Source organism: Physeter macrocephalus, chromosome 18 (genome assembly GCF_002837175.3).
Source record: "Physeter macrocephalus isolate SW-GA chromosome 18, ASM283717v5, whole genome shotgun sequence".
Taxonomy (NCBI): Eukaryota; Metazoa; Chordata; class Mammalia; order Artiodactyla; family Physeteridae; genus Physeter; species Physeter macrocephalus.
Window position 1 is genome coordinate 36,508,202 of NC_041231.1, and position 19,185 is coordinate 36,527,386.

The 19,185-nt window shown below is 36.3% G+C and overlaps 1 protein-coding gene across 1 annotated transcript in view; it reads left to right on the forward strand.

Annotated features, from left to right (window-relative positions):
• The window catches only part of DNAH12 (dynein axonemal heavy chain 12), a 233,836-nt gene that overhangs the window by 197,858 nt on the left and 16,793 nt on the right, over nt 1–19,185 (forward strand). Inside the window, exons 60-69 of the mRNA XM_024123804.3 lie at nt 563–703; nt 5,151–5,309; nt 5,503–5,647; nt 12,201–12,351; nt 12,553–12,806; nt 13,006–13,146; nt 14,678–14,815; nt 16,118–16,351; nt 16,633–16,821; nt 18,850–18,953. Coding sequence (XP_023979572.1) covers nt 563–703; nt 5,151–5,309; nt 5,503–5,647; nt 12,201–12,351; nt 12,553–12,806; nt 13,006–13,146; nt 14,678–14,815; nt 16,118–16,351; nt 16,633–16,821; nt 18,850–18,953 — 1,656 coding nt within the window. The remainder of the gene's footprint in view (nt 1–562; nt 704–5,150; nt 5,310–5,502; nt 5,648–12,200; nt 12,352–12,552; nt 12,807–13,005; nt 13,147–14,677; nt 14,816–16,117; nt 16,352–16,632; nt 16,822–18,849; nt 18,954–19,185) is intronic.

Below are 19,185 nucleotides of genomic sequence, written 5' to 3' on the forward strand. Positions count from 1 at the left end.
CCTGAAATGTACACAATATTGTAAATCAGCTATACTTCACTTAAAAAAATAATAATGCTGCAGTAAACATAGGGTGCATATATCTTTTTGACTTAGTGTTTTTGGAGTTTTGTGGGGGGTAAATACCCAGAAGTGGCATTGCTGGATTGTATGGTGGTTCTATTTTTATTTTTTTGAGAAACTCCCATACTGTTTTTCATAGTGGGACTATGCACCAATTTACATTCCCACCAATAGTGCATGAGGGTTCCCTTCCAACGATAATATCTTATATAACTATAGTACAATATCACAACCAGGAAGTTCACATTGGTACAATCCAGAGAGCTTACGCAGATGTCACCATTTTTATTGGGCTGGCCAAAAAGTTCGTTTGGGTTTTTTCCTGAATGAACTTTTTGGTGAGCCCAATATACGCACACGTGTGTGTGTGTGTAGTTTCATATTTTTAACAGTGGTTATTTTGATAAAATAAAAACAACTTGTATGTTAATTCATATGTTACTTATTTTTTCTTAGTTTTACTTGACTCAATATATTTTCCTTTTTTTTAACCTTTCAGTAACAAATCCAAAATTTTGGAAAAGCGCCTACGATATTTAAATGACCACTTCACATACAACTTATATTGTAATATATGCCGGTCACTGTTTGAGAAGGACAAGCTATTGTTTTCTTTTTTATTATGTGCCAATCTTCTTTTGTAAGTTACTTGCTTTTTCTTTATTTTAAAAACTTGCCTGGAAAACCTAATCAATGGCTTCTCACAGAAGGATATCATGTTTTAGCTCTGCATAATTCATGATTTTACTTGTACATTTCTCTATAGTAGTATTGATGTTTTGATGTTTGATTTTTAAAATTTGGATCATACAGAAAAGCTCACAAAATGTTCAGGTACAGTTTGGTAAATTCGTACAAAGCAAAAATCTGCATAACTACCACTCAGATCAAGAAATAGAGTTTTCAGGGAATTCCCTGGCAGTCCAGCACTTAGGACCCGGCGCTTTCACTGCCAGCCTGGTCAGGGAACTAAGATCCTGCAAGCCGTGTGGCATGGCCAAAAAAAAAAAAAAAGAAAGAAATAGAGTTTTTAGATTGGCTTCTTTCACTTAATAATATGCATTTAAGATTCTTCTATGTCTTTTCATGGCTTGATTGTTCATTTCTTTTTAGCACTGAGTAATATTTCATTGTCCGGATGTACTGTAGTTTATCTGTTCACCTACTGGAGGACATCTTGGTTGCTTGCAAGTTTTGAAAAGTATGAATAAAACTGCAGGTTTTTGTGTGCACATAAGTTTTTAACTTATTTGGTTAAATACTAAGTGTGATTGCTGGATCATGGGTAAGAGTATGTTTAGTTTTATAAGAAACTGTCTTCCAAGAGATTCCATGCAGCACCTCAGCATTTTTAGGAATCTTGGCTTGTGGTCCTTGGCGTCCTGAATGTTGAAACTGACCCACACACTGGAAAAAGCAAAAACTCAGGGGCCAGAACATATTGGGCAGGGGAAGGTGCTGAAGGAGCACCTTTATTTTCTCACTCATGGGACCATTAAAATATTAAAAGATTTTCCTTCTTGACTAATATTTTCTCTGTGAAAATTACTTTGAAAATGGGTCCTAAGTGAAAGTCTAAACCCATTCTGCATCACAGATCCCAGAAGAGGCTCAACAAGCATATAGTTTACATTCCTTAATCCATTGCATTTTACCAGCAATGAATGAGAGTTCCTGTTGCTTCACAACCTTGCCAGCATTTGGTCTTGTCAGTGTTCTGGATTTCACCATCTAATAGATGCGTAGTGTAATCTTGTTTTAATTTGCAATTCACTAATGATATATAATATTGAAAATATTTTCACTTGTTTATTTGGTATCTTTATATCTTTTTTGGTGAGGCATCTGTTAGGTCTTTTGTCCATTTATTAATCAGTTTGGTTGTTCATCTTTTGTTGTTGAGTTGGATGACAGTCCTTTATCAGATACGTCTTTGGGAAATATTTTCTCCTAGTGTGTAGCTTGCCTTCTTATTCTCTGTCTTTTGCAGAGCAAATGTTTTAAATTTTAATGAAGTCCACCTTATCAATTCTTTTTTTCATGGATCGTGCCTTTGGTGTTGTATCTAAAAAGTTATTGCCATACCTAAAGCCTCCTAGATTTTTTCCTATGTTATCTTCTAGGAATTTTATAGTTTTGCATTTTACATTTAGGTCTATGATCCATTTCGAGTAAATTTTTGTGAAGTGTGTGTCTGTGTGTTTATATAAATTTGCTTATGTTTTTCTTATTTTCCTTTCTTACACAAAGGGAATACACTGTAAATGTTCTTTTGCACCTTTTTCTATTAATATAAATGGAAGTCACTCAATAGAGATATCCTCTTTTTTCAGTTTTATTAGGTATAATTGCCACATTATGCAATTCCCCCATTGTAAGAATACAGTTAGATGATTTTTAGTACATTTATATAATTGTGCAACCATCACCAAAATCCAGTTTTAGAACACTTCCATCATCCCCAGAAGTTTCCTTTTGCCAGTTTAGTCAATTCCTGCTCTTACTTCCAGCCCCAGGTAATATTGATCTGCTTTCTGTCTCTATAGTTATTCCTGTTCCAGAAATTTTATGAATGAGACATTAGATGGCCCAGAATATGATCCATCTTTGTAAATGTTCTATGTGCTCTTGGAAAGAATGTGTATTTTGCTGTTCTTGGGTGGAATGTTCTAAAATGTCAAGGAGGTCAAGATGGTCCATATATCTTCTATATCTTTATTGATTTTCTATCTACTTGTTCAGTTCTAGAGAGAGAGTTGGAATCTCTAAATATAGAGACTTCTCCTTGCAGTTCTATCAATATTACTTTGTGTTTTGATGCTCTGTTATTAGATGTATAAATGTTTAGGACTGTTATGTCCTCTTCATAAATTGACTTGACTTTTTAAAGTCCCTGGTAATATTTATTGCTCTGAAATCTACTTTGTATGATATTATTGTAGCCCCTCCAGCTTTCTTTTGAATAGTGTTAGCATGGTATATATTTTTCCATACTTTTACTTTTAACCTATTTGTTTTATATTTAAACTGTGTCTATAGACAGCATGTAATTAGGTCTTACTTGTTTTATCCAATATGATAATCACTACCTTTAATGAAATTGTTTAGACTATTTACATTTAATGAGAAAATAGATAGAGTTATGTTTAAATCTACCATCTTATGATTTATTTTCTGTTTTGCCCATCTGTTCTTTGTTGCATGTTTCCTCATTTTCTATTTTTCTTTATTCTCTTTTTTGGGGAACTTAATGTCTGTTATATTTATTTTTTTTAACCTGTGGGTTTTATTTTTATTTATTTATTTATTTACATAACAGGTTCTCATTAGTTATCTGTTTTATACGTATTAATGTATACATGTCAATCCCAATCTCCCAATTCATCCCACCCCCCTTCCCCCCTTGGTGTCCATACATTTGTTCTCTACGCCTGTGTGTCTATTTCTGCCTTGCAAACTGGTTCATCTGTACCATTTTTCTAGATTCTACATATATATGTTAATGTACGATATTTCTTTTTCTCTTTCTGACTTACTTCACTCAGTATGACAGTCTCTACGTTCATCCACGTCTCTATAAATCTATTTTTCTTTAAATTGAGTATTTTTATGCTTCCATTTTATCTCCTTTGTTGGCTTATTAGCTATAATTTTATGTTTTATTATTTTAGTGATTTGTTTAGGGTTATAGTATACATTTGAACTTATTATAGTCTATCTTCAGGTAAAATTATACTATTTCATATATATATATAAGAACTGAAAACAGTATACTTTTATCTTTCCCCTCATAGCTTTTGTTTTATTGTCATACATTTTACTTGTATATATGTTATAAAGCCCACAGCACGTTGTTATTTTGCTATAAATAGTCAATTACTTTTAAAAGAGACATAAGTAATAGAAAAATGTCTTTTATGTTTATCTACTAGTTACCATTTCTGATGCTCTTTATTCTTTTTTGTTGATTCAAATTTCCATCTACCTGAAATTTCCTTGAACATTTCTTATAGTGTAGGTCTACTGGTAATGCATACTTTCAATTTCTGTAAATCTGAGAAAAAGTCAGTGAATTTTTCTTTCAGATTTTAATTTTTTATCTCTAGAATCTTCATTTGGTTATTTTTTATTTTGCCCACTTCTCTCTTCATTATGTTCATGTTTCGCTTTCACTCCTTCAGCATGTTTATAATAGCTCTTTTAACATTCTTATCTGCTTGTTACATCATCTCTATCACTTCTACATTGTATCTATGTACTGACTTTTCTCCTGGTTATGGATGTTGTGAATTTTACATCGGTAAGTGCTGTGTCTTTTTTTTTTTTTTATTCCTTTAAAGAGCACTAGACTTTACTTTTGCAGGTACTTAAATTATACTGAATTTGTTTGATCTCTTCAAGTCTTATTTTTAAGATTTCTTATGACAGTTTTAGAGTAGACTTTATTCTACAGCTAGGTTAGCTTCACTACTAAAGTATCTCCAGTGTCACCACTGAATTCCTCTGGTGTTCAATAAAGATTCAACTCTAGTTGGCAATAACTCATATATTCAGTCCTGTGTGAGCTCTGGTAGCTACTTAGTTTGCAGCTCCCCAGATATTCTTTGCCTGGCCTCCTGGGGTTTTATACTCATACATAACTCAGCATTTAGCAATAGAATCAAGAGGATTTGTATGCAGATTTCTGGAGCTCTTCGTCCATGTATTTCCCTCCCTTCTGGTACTCTGCCCACAAATACTCTGCCCTTAGCCTTCCTTAACTCTGATCTCTGTCTCTTCAACTCAGCAGTACTCCTAGATTCTGATTTGATTACCCTCATGCTTTGTAGTCTGAAAAGTGCCTCCAGGCGGTTAGCTGAGGCAATCATGGGGATCACCTTGTCTCCCTTTTTTTCATGGAACACAGTCCTGCACTAGCTATTATAATTTCTAAAAAAATTGTTTCTTTAATTTTTTTTTCGTTTCTAGTTGTTTATAGCAGTAGGGTAGGTCAGTTCTGATTGTTTTATCCAGGCTATATAAGCAGAAATTGACTTCATTCAATTTTAAAACAACAATTTACAACAGTCCTTATTTTGGGAACACAGGGCAAAGAAAGAGATTGAATACCAGGAACTGATGTTTCTTTTAACTGGAGGTGTAAGTCTTAAGAGTTCTGAGAAAAATCCTGATCCAACTTGGCTACAGGATAAAATCTGGGAGGAAATCTGTCGTGCAAGTGAATTTCCTGCATTCAAAGGACTCAGGTAATTGTTTAAACACAATGGCTTAGCATTGAATAGTGATGGGTAAATTTGTAATCTAGTGATTTTTAAATTTAATCTAGTGATTTTTTAAAAATAGTTCTATAGCTGTTCTGATTCATCTCCTCATTCAACAATCTCTTTTTAAAATTTTTTCCCAATGAAACGATAATCATTAAGCTTTTCTTTCCATTAGGAATCATTTTTGTGACAATATAGCTGAATGGCGGGATATCTACAATAGTAAAGAGCCACACAATACTAAATTTCCAGCACCAATGGATACGAGGCTAAATGAACTACAGAAAATCATAATTCTTCGGTGCTTAAGACCTGATAAGGTAAAAGACAAATGTGTTCTATTTGGAACCCAGATAATTTGCCATTTATGAAGTACTAGGTTTAAAGTTATTGTTATTTGGTACTTTAACCTTTATTTCAGATGCTCACATGGGTTCATTGAGTTCCTTGGATCTGTAGGTTTATAGTTTTCCTCAACTTGAGAAAAACTTTGGCCATTATTTCTTCAAATATTTTTTTCCCATGATTCCAATTAAATATACATTAGACTGCTTGATATTATACCATAGGTGAGTGATACTCTGTTAATTATTTTAAAATCCTTTGTATCACTGTACTTCAGTTTGGACAGTTTCTATTGCTATCTTTAAATTTGGTGATTTCTTCTTTTGTAGTGTCTAATCTGCTATTAATTCCATCCAATTAATTTTTGTTTCAGCAACTGTATATTTCATTTACAGAACGTTCATTTTTTTCTTTTTTATATATTCTATTTCTCTTTTCATTCTGTTTATATTTTTCTTTAAATACTTGAAAACAATTATAATAACTGTTTTTAAATCCTTGACTGCTAATTCCATCATTTCTGGATCTGTTTCTATTGAATGATTTTACTCTTGGTTATAGATTATATTTTCCCACATCCTGGCATGCCCAGTAATGTTTGATTGGATGCTGGACATTGTTTATGATTTTGATTTTGTCATCTTCCTTTAAAGATTGTTGACTTTTGTTCTGCTAGTTCAGGGTTAGCAAACAACACCTCTGGGCCAAATCTAGCCAGTGACCTATTTTTGTCCAGCCCATGAGCTGTAAATGATTTTTGCATTTTAAAGGGTTGTTTTAAAGAAGAATAATAAGGCTTCCCTGGTGGCACAGTGGTTAAGAGTCTGCCTGCCAATGCAGGGGACACGGGTTCGAGCCTTGGTTTGGGAAGATCCCACATGCCGTGGAGCAACTAAGTCCGTGTGCCACAACTACTGAGCCTGCACTCTAGAGCCCACAAGCCACAACTACTGAGCCCGCATGCCAGAACTCCTGAAGCCTGCATGCCTAGAGCCCATGCTCCACAACAAGAGAAGCCACCACAATGAGAAACCTGCGTGCCACAACGAAGAGAAGCCCCCGCTTGCCGCCACTAGAGAAAGGCCACGTGCAGCAATGAAGATCCAATGCAGCCAAAAATAAATAAAATAAGTAAAGTTTTTTAAAAAAAGAAAAAGAATAAGTAGCAGAAATTGTATGTGACCCACAACACCTAAAATATTTACTATCTAGCTCTCTATAGAAAAGGTTTACCTACCCCTTTGACTATACAGTTAAATTCAGGTTGCCTTTCAAAGATTGTTTTACGATTTGTTAGCGCAGGTATAGAATAGCCTTTACTCCATGGATAGTTTAGTTCCATGGCTAAAGTGTGGCCCTTCTAGGGCCTTTACTGAATGCCCCAAGTGATCACCAAGGACTCTCCATTGTGGCTACTGGGAACCTGAATGATTCCCAGCCTTTCATGAACTCTGGTAGCTCCTCATATCCCAAGTTCACAGCTCCCCAGTCACTCTTTGCTTGGTCTATGTATACATACCATGGTGTTCAGCAAAGATACAAGGACAATATTATGCAGATTTCTGAGCTCTTTCTCTGGATACTTCCCTTCAAATTTGAACTCTGAAACTTCCAGCAGCCTGAGCCTCCTTGAACTCTGATTCTTGTCTTCCCAACTCAGCAACACTGTGTTGTACTACTTTCAGTTGCTCTCCTTGTTCCACAGTCTGGAATGTATCTCCCAGAGGAAAGTCAAGGGAATAATAGGTCTCACCTTGTTTGTTTCTTTTTTATCAGGGATCACTATCCTGTACCACCTATTGTCTGAACAGCCTTATGTCTGAAAATGGCTGTTTCATTAATATTGCCCATTTTTTAGTTCTTTATGGCAAGAAGGTAAATCTGGTCCCTTTCCTCCATATTGACTAGAAGCAGAAGATAGTAGAAAATCTTGAATGTGTCATAATTTTATTAGTTCAAACATGCACAAAAATCTTTCTTTAGGTGAAATAAATAGGCTGATACCAATTTTCATACACTTGAGAAAAGTGTTATAGTGCTACGAAAGGAAAAATTTTAAACAAAAAACTAAAAGCTAACTTATAAATACTACCAAATGTAAAATAGATAGCTAGTGGGAAGCAGCCGCGAAGCACAGGGAGATCAACTCGGTGCTTTGTGACCACCTAGAGGGGTGGAATAGGGAGGGTGGGAGGGAGACGCAAGAGGGAGGAGATATGGGGACATATGTATACGTATAGCTGATTCACTTTGTTATAAAGCAGAAACTAACACACCATTGTAAAGCAATTATACTCCAATAAAGATGTTAAAAAAACCCCAAAAAACTAAAAGCTATGCTTATATATGTAGTTTAAAACTTTGAGTAAGTCACTTCACCTTTCTGAGTTCCAGTTACAACCACATATAAAATGAAGTTATTGAAAGTGATTGATTGCAATGGTCCTGTCTTTTCTTTTTCCTTTTCTTTTATTTTTTTTTTTTACATTTTATGTTTTTAGTAAAGTTTCACAAGGAGCATTATCTCATTTCTCCTTACTCTAACTCCCAAAGACCTTTGTACATTGTTAAAATGTACTTCATTCTTTCCTACCTGATAGTTGTATGTATATATATATATGTTCCTTTTACTAGAAAATAAGTCCCTTGAAGGCCAAAACAGTGCTTTATTCATTATTTTATCACAAATAGCTTCCCTTGTTCATGGTAAACTTAAGAATGAGTAGCTCTGCATCTGGGAAACCCCTGCCTATTTGCATTCCACAGAATGGCTCTCTGATGATCAATGGAGATATTGTTTCAGTACCACGTGTGGGGTTACTGGTTTGTCTGCCATGCTTGGGATCCTGTGCTTAAACACCACACTGACCACACTGGAATACACAATAATTGTCTGTTTATTTGTTAGGGTCTCCCACTGGACTCTGAGCTTCTTGAAGTCAGGACCCGTATCTTTTTTTGTTCAGTATCTCCAGGACTTAAAGCAGTACCTGGTAGATGGTTGGACATCTCATTAAATATCTGTGAGTTGAGTTGAATTTAATTGCATTAAACCAAATTCAGTTAAAGTTTGTGTTAGTCAGGATTCTCCAGAGAAACAGAATCAGTAGGATTCTGTTGATTTTAAGGAATTGGCTCACATGATTGTGAGCAGCTGGCAAGTCCAAAATCTGCAGGCTGCAGACCCAGGGAAGAGCTGATGTTGCAGCTTGAGTCCAAAGGTGGTCTACTGACAGAATTCCCTCTTCCTCAGTAGAAATCGGTCTTTTTTCTCTTAAGGCCTTCAACTGATTGAATGAGGCCGAATCACATTATGGAGAGTAATCTACTTTACTCAGTCTACTGATTTAAATGTTAATCTTATTTTAAAAATACCTTAACAGGTATTTAGATACTGTGCCCTAGCCAAGCTGGCACATAAAATTAATCATCACAAAGCCCATATCCAGATCTGTTTAAGTCTCCATAATTTATTCTCTAGAGTATCTTACATGAAGGATTAAAATATATATTTTAATATTATAGAAAAGTCTTATAACTTCTTCTCATGTTAAATTACTGGAACAAGATACTTTTTCTATAGAAAACTATCATACTTGATTGCAGTTACATCATGTCAGGGAGCATTGCCCCTGGCCAGAGCGTAGGGTAATGCGGAGCAAGGTCTCTGTGTCCTCAGCATCTCCCTTTCCTTAAAAATGTATACTGAATATCTACTGTGTTAGGTAGAAATTATACATGGTGTTAATGGTAAAAGAATGAAAAAGATTTCATCATTGCTCATGTGTAGTTATTAAAGAAAGAAATAAAAAGCTGCTAGAGCAGTCATTGTGAGCTCTTTTTTAAAAAAAAACCTTCAGGAGCCTGTCAATACCTGTAGAATAATGACAAAAGTACAGCTTTGCAGTCTTATTACCTTGGCTAATCAGACATCTTTCAGCTTGAAACTTCTATTTAAAACTACAGAATTGCTCACAACTACACAAAATTACCCATATAGAAGCTCCTTGAAACTTCTACTATTCTTCTCCTTGAAACTTCTACTATTTAAAGCTACAGAATTGCTCACAACTACAGTAAATTACCCATATAGAAGTCTCTATCCTTCCTCCCCATGTATTTCACAAACCTTCCAGGACCAAAGAAGCCTGTGATGATCACTCCTCTCTCCATCAAATTCCTACAGTTTCCCTTTAGAAAGTCGTTTGGCATTTAGAAGATAATGTCTGATACCTCTTTGTACTGATTTTTCTGCTGCTAATATTGATGAACAGCATTCTTTTATTTTTAATTAATTTTAATATAATTTATAAGTAAGTCACATCTTCCTGTGGTTCAAAACTGATGCACTGTTTTGAATCACATGAATATATGAATACAATGAAAAGTGTGCCTCCAGTCTCCATCTCTCAGTCATTCATCATCCTTTCTCTCAAGCAGTTAATGTTATCTGCTTCTTGTTGTCCTTTTATACACATATAAATGTACATACATATAAATTCTTTTTCCATTTATTTTCAACACAAACGGTAGCATCCACTGTTTTGCATATTGCTTTTTTCTCTAATTCATAAATAGTGTTCTCTTTTTTTTTTACAATTGCATGGTATTCCATTGTATGAGTGTACAGTAGTTTCTTTAGCCTGTTCCTATTGATGGATCTTTATAATATTTATATATTATCTATTATAAAAATGCTGCAATGAATAACCTTATTCAAAAGTCATTTCTCACATGTGCAACTATTTATCAGAATAAATTCCTAGGAACAAAATTGCTGTGTCAGTGGATTTGCCCTCTGTAATTTTATGTATACTTTCAAATTGTCCTCCATGAAAGTTATACCAGATTGCTCTTCCTCAGCAGTGTATGAAAATATCTGTTTACCTGTACTTTTGCCCACACAGTATGTTGCCAAACTTTTAAATTATTTATTTATTTATTTATTTTTGGCTGTGTTGGGTCTTCGTTGCTGCATGCAGACTTTCTCTAGTTGCAGCGAGCGGGGGCTGCTCTTCGTTGCGGTGTGCAGGCTTCTCATTGTGGTGGCTTCTCTTGCTGTGGAGCAGGGGCTCTAGGCATGCAGGCTTCAGTAGTTGTGGCACGTGGGTTCAGTAGTGGCTCACGGGCTCTAGAGCACAGGTTCCGTAGTTGTGGCACACGGGCTTAGCTGCTCCGCGGCATGTGTTGCCAAATTTTTGGATCTTTGCCAATCTGTGCAGAGGGGTTGAGGATTCTGGGGCTGATCGAGGTGGCAGTAACGCACATGAGTTTCATTAGATGTTACTTTGACAGGTTTGTTTGTTGGGGAGGAAGAAATCCCTCATAGCAGGTGTCTGTCCAGAGGCTGGGAGTGAGGGGAGGTCCACAACTCCAAAGGAGAGGTGAAGGCAAGGGAATTCCTAATGGAGAGGGGACTTGTGTGGTGTCTGGGTGACATTATTCATCAGCATGGCGGCTGGGAGTCTCTGTGTCAGAGCTCTGAAGGGCAGCAGTGTCTTGGGGTCTTTATATCCTGGGGCTTATCTTTTTATGGCTAGCAGATGTTGGGTGAAAAGTAGGCAGACTCTAAATGGTTAAAAATCTGCTTATTTGGGCTATGTTTAAAACAGTTGAATATGTAACATTCTGAGTTTGGTGCCAGTGGACTTTTGAGTTAACCGGTTTTAGCCTACTGTGAAAAATAAATAATCCAGGGATAAATACATACAGGCTATCTTTGTCCCATTTATATGACAGGCTGATGGTGAAAAATGGTATCTAAGTATAATTATAATTTGTATTTTTCTTATTTATAAGTATTAGGGTATAGACAAAACTGCTGTAACAAAGGGACCTAAAATACAGTAGCTGAAATAAAATAGAAGTTAATCTCTCTATCTCTCCTAACAGCCCAGAGTATTGCTTGAGGGCTCGCAGGGCACCTCTGTTCTTGAGATCATCCAGAGATTCAAGTTCCTTCTCTCATGCTAGAGAAGACTCCTAAAGTGTGGTCTTTGTCAGTGAGATTGAAGATGGGTCATGAACACCACATCTGTTGAACAGGAAAAGAGAGTGTTGAAGGCAAACAGTTTCCTTATAAAAAATAGGATCTGGAAGCTCCATATATAATGTCTATTTGTATTTCTCTGCCCAAGACTTAGTCACATGGCCACATCTAGCTGCATGAAAGGTTGGGAAAACTTGGGGTTCTGTTACCAAAAGGAGACACAGAATGGAGACAGTTTGCAGTCTCTGCTATACTAAATGAGGTTGAGCATCTTTTCATATGTTTAAGATCCATTTCTATTTCATTTTCTATAAACTGTTTATCTTCTTTGCCCATTTTCTTTTGGATTGTTAGTCTTGTCCCATCAATTTATAGATGTCTTTTATATATTAGGAAAATTAGCTCTTTGCCTATGATATGCTGCATGCTTTTCTTATCCATTAGGCTCATAGTTTACTCTGTCGGTTTTCAGTAATAATCAAGGTTGTTATGTGAAATAAAAGTTACTCTAAAGATCGTATTTTTTCTCTCTTCAACAGATAACTCCAGCCATAACTAACTATGTAACTGACAAATTAGGGAAAAAGTTTGTAGAGCCTCCACCATTTGATTTGACGAAGAGTTATTTGGATTCAAATTGCACCATTCCCTTAATTTTTGTGTTATCTCCAGGAGCAGATCCCATGGCCAGTAAGTGCATAACGTCAACTTAATAAATTATAAATAAATCATCTTGTTCAATATCTATTTCTTAGATGAGTGTAAATCAGTAAATTCGGTATTTATAAGGAAAGGTAACTAAAATTTTTCACAATTAAATACTTATACACTGAAATATAAGGCATATTTTATAATTTTAGAGTAAAACCATTTTTTTTTGTGCCCTCTTAGGCCTACTGAAATTTGCAAATGATAAAGCTATGTCTGGAAATAAATTTCAAGCTATTTCACTGGGACAGGGACAAGGACCAATTGCAACAAAAATGATTAATGCAGCAATAGAGGAAGGAACTTGGGTTTGCCTACAGAACTGTCACCTTGCTGTCTCCTGGATGCCCATGTTGGAAAAAATATGTGAAGATTTTTCTCCCGAAGGCTGTAACTCATCCTTTAGGCTATGGCTCACAAGTTACCCATCTCCAAAAGTATATTTATTTCCTTTGGAGTTTAGTACATTTATTTGGTTATCTGTTATTGATACATTGTATATCTTAAATGCTTAACCTTAAGAGGTTTTAAAAATATTTCTGGAGTCCTCCCTTATACCTATTTTTAATCCACTAGTGTATGTATTTTTAGGACTTGAGTTGGTTATCTAGAGTAATGCTCTTTATTTTGTCTTAGTTCCCAGTAACAATTCTACAGAATGGAGTAAAAATGACTAATGAACCTCCTACGGGTCTTCGGCTAAATCTCCTCCAATCATATCTCACTCATCCAGTTTCTGATCCTCAGTTTTTCAATGGATGCGAGGGAAAGGAACTGGTAATATTCAGCCTCTGGAACTTTTAAAATGTGTTTTTATAGTGAAAACATAAATATTTTATTTAATATTAAACTTTAGGCATTTCCTAAGAAGATAGAAATTGTACCTATCTTATTTTATTCCCAATTGTTTGTGTTCTGCTTCCCATGTAGTAGATACTCAAATAAATATTTGTTGAATGAATGAATATTTCTTAGTTTGTACAAAAGTCCAACAGTACATTTGATTAGACAATTAAGACCCAAGAATAGTAATCTATTTTAACATTATTTATTTATTCTTTCAACAAATATGTTTGTTAGGTACGATATAATGCAGTGAGAGTAAAATAGACACTGCCATCACCAAAAAAATCTGCCTTCATGGAAATTCTAGTAATAATGTTTTGACATATTAATAACACTCTTCAATGTATCCGTATGTAAAAAAGTTTTGCACATGGTATTGAGGACGTTAGGAGTTCCGATAAAGTATAGCACTCCTTTTCTCTGCCCAAATTCTTACCAGTTAAGAAACAGGAAAAAGTACAAACATATGGGAACCAAATTATAACCTTAATTACTGATATGGACTAGGTTGGAAGATGTAGTTTACATCTGTGAACAAGAGGGCTTAGTATTACTGAACCCAGAATTAAGTACATTTATCTACCCAGAGGAACAGAGGAAAACTTCCTTCCCTGCAGGAAGCTCACTTCTAAGAGAGAAAAGGGAAAAGCTGAGCAAAGCATATTTGCTTGACTTTTCCCAAATTTACCCATCAGATAGGTACTCATCCCTCCACCAGTGAGTATAAGGATGGAGAAAATCCAGGAGTGTTACATTAATTGAAGTTTCCCTGCATGGAAGGAAACATCAGTACTAAGGGAGATTTTGCACACGCCCTTTAAGAGTGGAGTCTCTGTTTTCTATAGCCTACCAGCTCTCCTGAACATAAGCCCTTCTGGCTTTCAAAGCCTGACGTTCTGGGTGCTTGTCTTCTCAGTGCAGGGCCCCTACACTGGGGAGCCCAATGTGGGGCTCAGACCCTTCACTCCTTGGGGAGGACCTCTATAATTGTGATATTCCTCTCATTTGTGGGTCAGCAAACCTGGGTCCTGACTACAGTATGTCTCTTATCCTCCTACCCATCTTGTGGTTCTCTCTTTATGTCTTTAGTTGTGGAAAATCTTTTCTTCTACCTTCAGGTTGTTCTCATAGATAGTTGCTCTGTAAGTAGTTGTAATTTTGGTGTATCAAGGGAGGAGGTGAGTTCAAGGTCTTCCTATTCTGCCATCTTGGCATATCTCTCCAGCACTATTGCATTTTAATAAAGTGTAATGTTATTGTAGTTTGTCTAGCTTGGAGGTTTTGGATAAGTCATAAGATTAATACTTTTTATAGTAAGCATTATTTCGGATAGTCTTTCTAAATAAAAGTTTGTAGAGACATATGATCATAGAATCTTATAATGAAAGATCATCAATTCCCCTCATTTTAGTAATGGAAATCTGATCAGAATTTTTTCTTGTTGCATATTTTTATCTTAAAGGCATGGGAGAAGTTGCTGTTTGGAGTTTGTTTTTTTCATGCCCTTGTGCAAGAGAGAAAGAAATTTGGTCCTCTTGGTTGGAATATTCCATATGGATTTAATGAATCAGATTTACGCATCAGTATTCGACAACTACAGGTAAAATTAGAAAGGAACTAACACTGATGGAGGATCACTGTGTACCAGGCCCTAGGCAATTCCCTTTGCTTAGAATGACTTATTCAGTTCTCCCAACACCACTAATAGTTGGCTAGATGGTATTAATAATTATAATTTTGACTTATAAAGCATAATCTCCATCTGCATTTTTCTGCTGCAAATAATGGGAAACCTGATTCAAACTGGCTTAAACCATAATGAAACTTTTTATCTCACATAAAAAAGAGTTGCAGAGGAAGGACAGACTCTGGAGTTGGTTGATTCAACAAAAGTGTTGCCATCAAGGACCCTAGTTCTTTCTTTTTGCAGTGCCCTCCTCAGTGTTGGCTTTATATAGGTCCTCACTATACTCTACTCTTAGCCTCCACTCAGTCAGATCTACAATTTAGCTCTATCAGTCAACAAAAACAGTAGAAAAGGAATTTATTGAAAGAATATTGGGTAGGTCACAGAATCACCAAGATGGCTGGAGAGCCAAGGCATCCACAGTCATATCCAGAATCGTATCATGTCTGGTAACAGCATTCTTTCTACTCTTGTTAAATATTAGACACCACAGCTCTAATAACTGCCACACAGACACTAGTCTACTGCACACTCTCTGATGTCATCAAAAAAATTCTTTGCTGTTCCTGCTTCTTTGCACCCTAAACCCCAGTTCAGTCTAGGATGGCTACATCTGAGTTTCCAAGCCCAGGTCACAAGCCTAGGCTTTAGCCATAATGGAAGCTGAGAAAGTGAGTGGTCGGCTTTTTCAGTTTCTGTAGACTTACAATGAAACATGAGATGCATGAGATGGTCAGCAGCCCCCCCACCAAAGAAAAAAGATCAAATGTCCGCTATAAATTCCTACTCGCTCAGACTTTGAACTAGGCACATTACTTACATGAATTTTAATTCTCACAGCAAACCTGTAAGGTGGGTATTATCCCTATTTTGGAGAAAACCAAAGCTAAGAAGTAAATTTACCCATTGAGGTAAGATTTGAACTCAGGTCTGTCCAACTCCAATACTTTCCCATTATTTCTGTCATGTTTTACCAAATATATTAATCCAACTAGACAACCACAGAATATTGTATTTTTCTGCTTCTGTGCTGTGATAAGGGCCTTTATGACATGGGGCTTCAAAACAACCATGATGATAATTCTTCCAACCCCACTTCCATGTGTATAGATAGATGGATGATTGATTGATTGATAGATATTTAAGGCCATCTTAAAATGGAAATGAAGTGAAATACTTTAAGGTTTTTCTCATTTCATTTTTCCTTTGTTTCAGTTATTTATAAATGAATATGATACAATTCCATTTGAAGCTATCTCTTACCTGACTGGAGAGTGTAACTATGGAGGAAGAGTGACAGATGATTGGGACAGACGTCTCCTCTTAACCATGCTGGCTGACTTTTATAACCCACACATAATTGAAAACTCTCATTATAAGTTTTCTCCCAGTGGAAACTATTTTGCACCTCCCAAAGGCACTTATAATGAGTACATTGAATTCATTAAGGTAACTGATATCACTGAAAATAGGGTTAGATTCAAGTGTGATTTTTCTAAAAAGCAAATAGTGAAGTAGTCCCCCATAATGTATAGGATTAGACAAGTACTATGGTTCAATCAGCTTTCAATATATTTTGTTTCTAGTAGTTACTGAAAACTGGAAAAGTTTGATTCCTCTGTTGTTTGATGTTTAGTTGATTTTTAACTCTTTTTGGTCTGCATATGTCTACCTTATGAATTAACGTATCCAGTGAAAATGTGATGCTTGTTGAATCTATTTTCTGGTAGAAACTTCCATTTACTCAACACCCTGAGATATTTGGATTACATGAAAATGTTGATATCTCCAAAGATCTTCAACAAACGAAAATCCTCTTTGAGTCCTTGCTCCTTACCCAAGGAGGCTCCAAACAGACAGGATCCTCAGGAAGTGCTGACCAGATTCTACTAGAAATTACCAAAGATATTCTCAACAAGGTAATGTTTAGCTTAAGATATGTTACTTGTAATATAACGTAAATCAAAATGGCACTGAAATGTCAATCTGAAAACTCCATTTAGTGGCATTATGACCTTGAGTGAGATACTTTGCCTTTCTGAACATTAGTTTTCAAATCTGTAAAGTGGTGATAATAGTACCAACTGTATAAGGTTCTTGTGAACATTAAGGAGATCATTAAATTAAAGTGCTTTGCATAATGCCGGCAAATAGTAAGTTCTTAGTAACTCCAGTTGTGGATAAGCTACTGAATATATGATTTATTATCATTTCTAAATAAAGATGGTGGGCCTACTTTTTTTAAATGGAGGAAATGGTCTGAACTTGCTGGTTCAAGGAGGGAATGGTTTTTAATCTATACCTTCAGAAGTGAGGAGGCACAGGGAAATAAGATCAGCACTAAATTAACAGCTACAGCCTTTTTTTCCCCATACTACAGCCCAATGTACTTAGCCCTCTTGGTAAAGTGGAATGATAATCTCTTTTCTCACTTTTTTCTGTGTCTTAAATTCAATAAAGAACTACTAAGAGGACTTTATGGTCCTAAGCACAGATCTTCACAACTCTCCTCCAGGATAAATACTATAATTATCCCCATATTTCAGTGTCAGGCACTCTGATAGAGCAGAACCTGACCCCTACCCCATCTGCCTTGAAAATCCACGGATGGCACCTACTCTACTCTCACAGTTGGTACCCTTGCCTTACACCAGTTCTTAAGTAGGGCCTACTCACCTTAAGCCTGGCTCTGGCCACTGGAGAGGAGAAGGGAGCAACACTGCCTGCTACTCCTGGGTAAAATCAAACTAGCCTCCTCCAACCTCCACCTCTGGACTGCTGCTTCTGCCATTTGCCTCTTCTCACTCTCAGCCCCTTCTTCTTGTGTGGTTTATCTCTTTGGGGCAAGGTTCTTGCCCTCCCAAAATGGTGGCTCTTACAAGATCCCTAGCAGGAAGTTACCTGGAAGTGGCATATAGGACTTAATTGGGGTAGAAAGTTTGTGCTGAGCCAAATGTGCCTTGAGTGACACCACCTAATATGACTTAGAATTCTTTTGTACCACCCAAGGACCATTGCCTGGGGACAGTCTGGGCAACTCAACTTTCTTAGTTTGGGAGTTCCCCCATAGGGAAATTCCTTTGCCCCTTTAAGAGTGTGAATTCCATTGTCTTGGGGCTTGATCACCAACCCCACAGTCCCCTTTATCACTTCTCCTCAAGTGTCTCTGAGATGCCTCATTGAAATCAGACACTCAGGGCTTCCCTGGTGGCGCAGTGGTTGAGAGTCCGCCTGCCGATGCAGGGGATACGGGTTCGTGCCCCGGTCCGGGAAGATCCCACATGCCGCGGAGCAGCTGGGCCCGTGGGCCATGGCCGCTGAGCCTGCGCGTCCGGAGCCTGTGCTCTGCAACGGGAGAGGCCACAACAGTGAGAGGCCCACGTACCGCAAAAAAACAAAACAAAACAAAACAAAAACCGAAATCAGACACTCAATGGCCTTCTCTTTCCCTATGCCCTGGAACCTTGCTACATTTACACATTAATTATTTGATAGTGGTGTAAGCAAATCCATTTTGAGCCAGTTGATAATTTATTGGAAATAAATAAAAAGAGTTATGAAATGGTAAATCAGTTTTATTAATGGAAAATAAGATTCAATTTACAAAAGAAAATTATACAACTTTTCAGAAATGTATATCTTCTTCATAGTACTCTATCTTGTAGTAAAGAGCATGGGCCTTAGTGTTAGAGATCTATGGATTTAAACAGACCACTTTTGGACTCTATACCCTTGGGCATTTACTTAACCTCTCTGTACTTAAATGATAATGATGGCCACCTAATAGTGAATGGTAAGGATTACATGAGATAATGTTTGGAAAGCAGTTAGCATAATACCTGGCACATAGTAATTGCCTAATGTTAGCTATAATTGATATTATAGCTGAATGAAACTAATTATTTATTCTGAGAGTAATATGTGATCTTTAAAATCTATTCTCTTAGCTACCAAATGACTTTGACATTGAATCGGCACTACTCAAGTATCCCGTGAGATATGAAGAGAGCATGAATACTGTTTTAGTACAAGAAATGGAAAGATTTAACAAGTAAGGAGCTCTATACCCAGTTATTCAGAAGGCTACCAACCAAAGTTGATAAAAAGATATACTGGTATTGAATTAAAATTTAAGAAAAAATTATCAAAACTTGCCATTTCATTAGAGTTTTTCTCCTTTTTTATTTTTTTTTTATTTTTATTTTTTTTAATTTTTTTTTTTTTTTTTTTTGTGGTATGCGGGCCTCCCTCTGTTGTGGCCTCTCCCGTTGGGGAGCACAGGC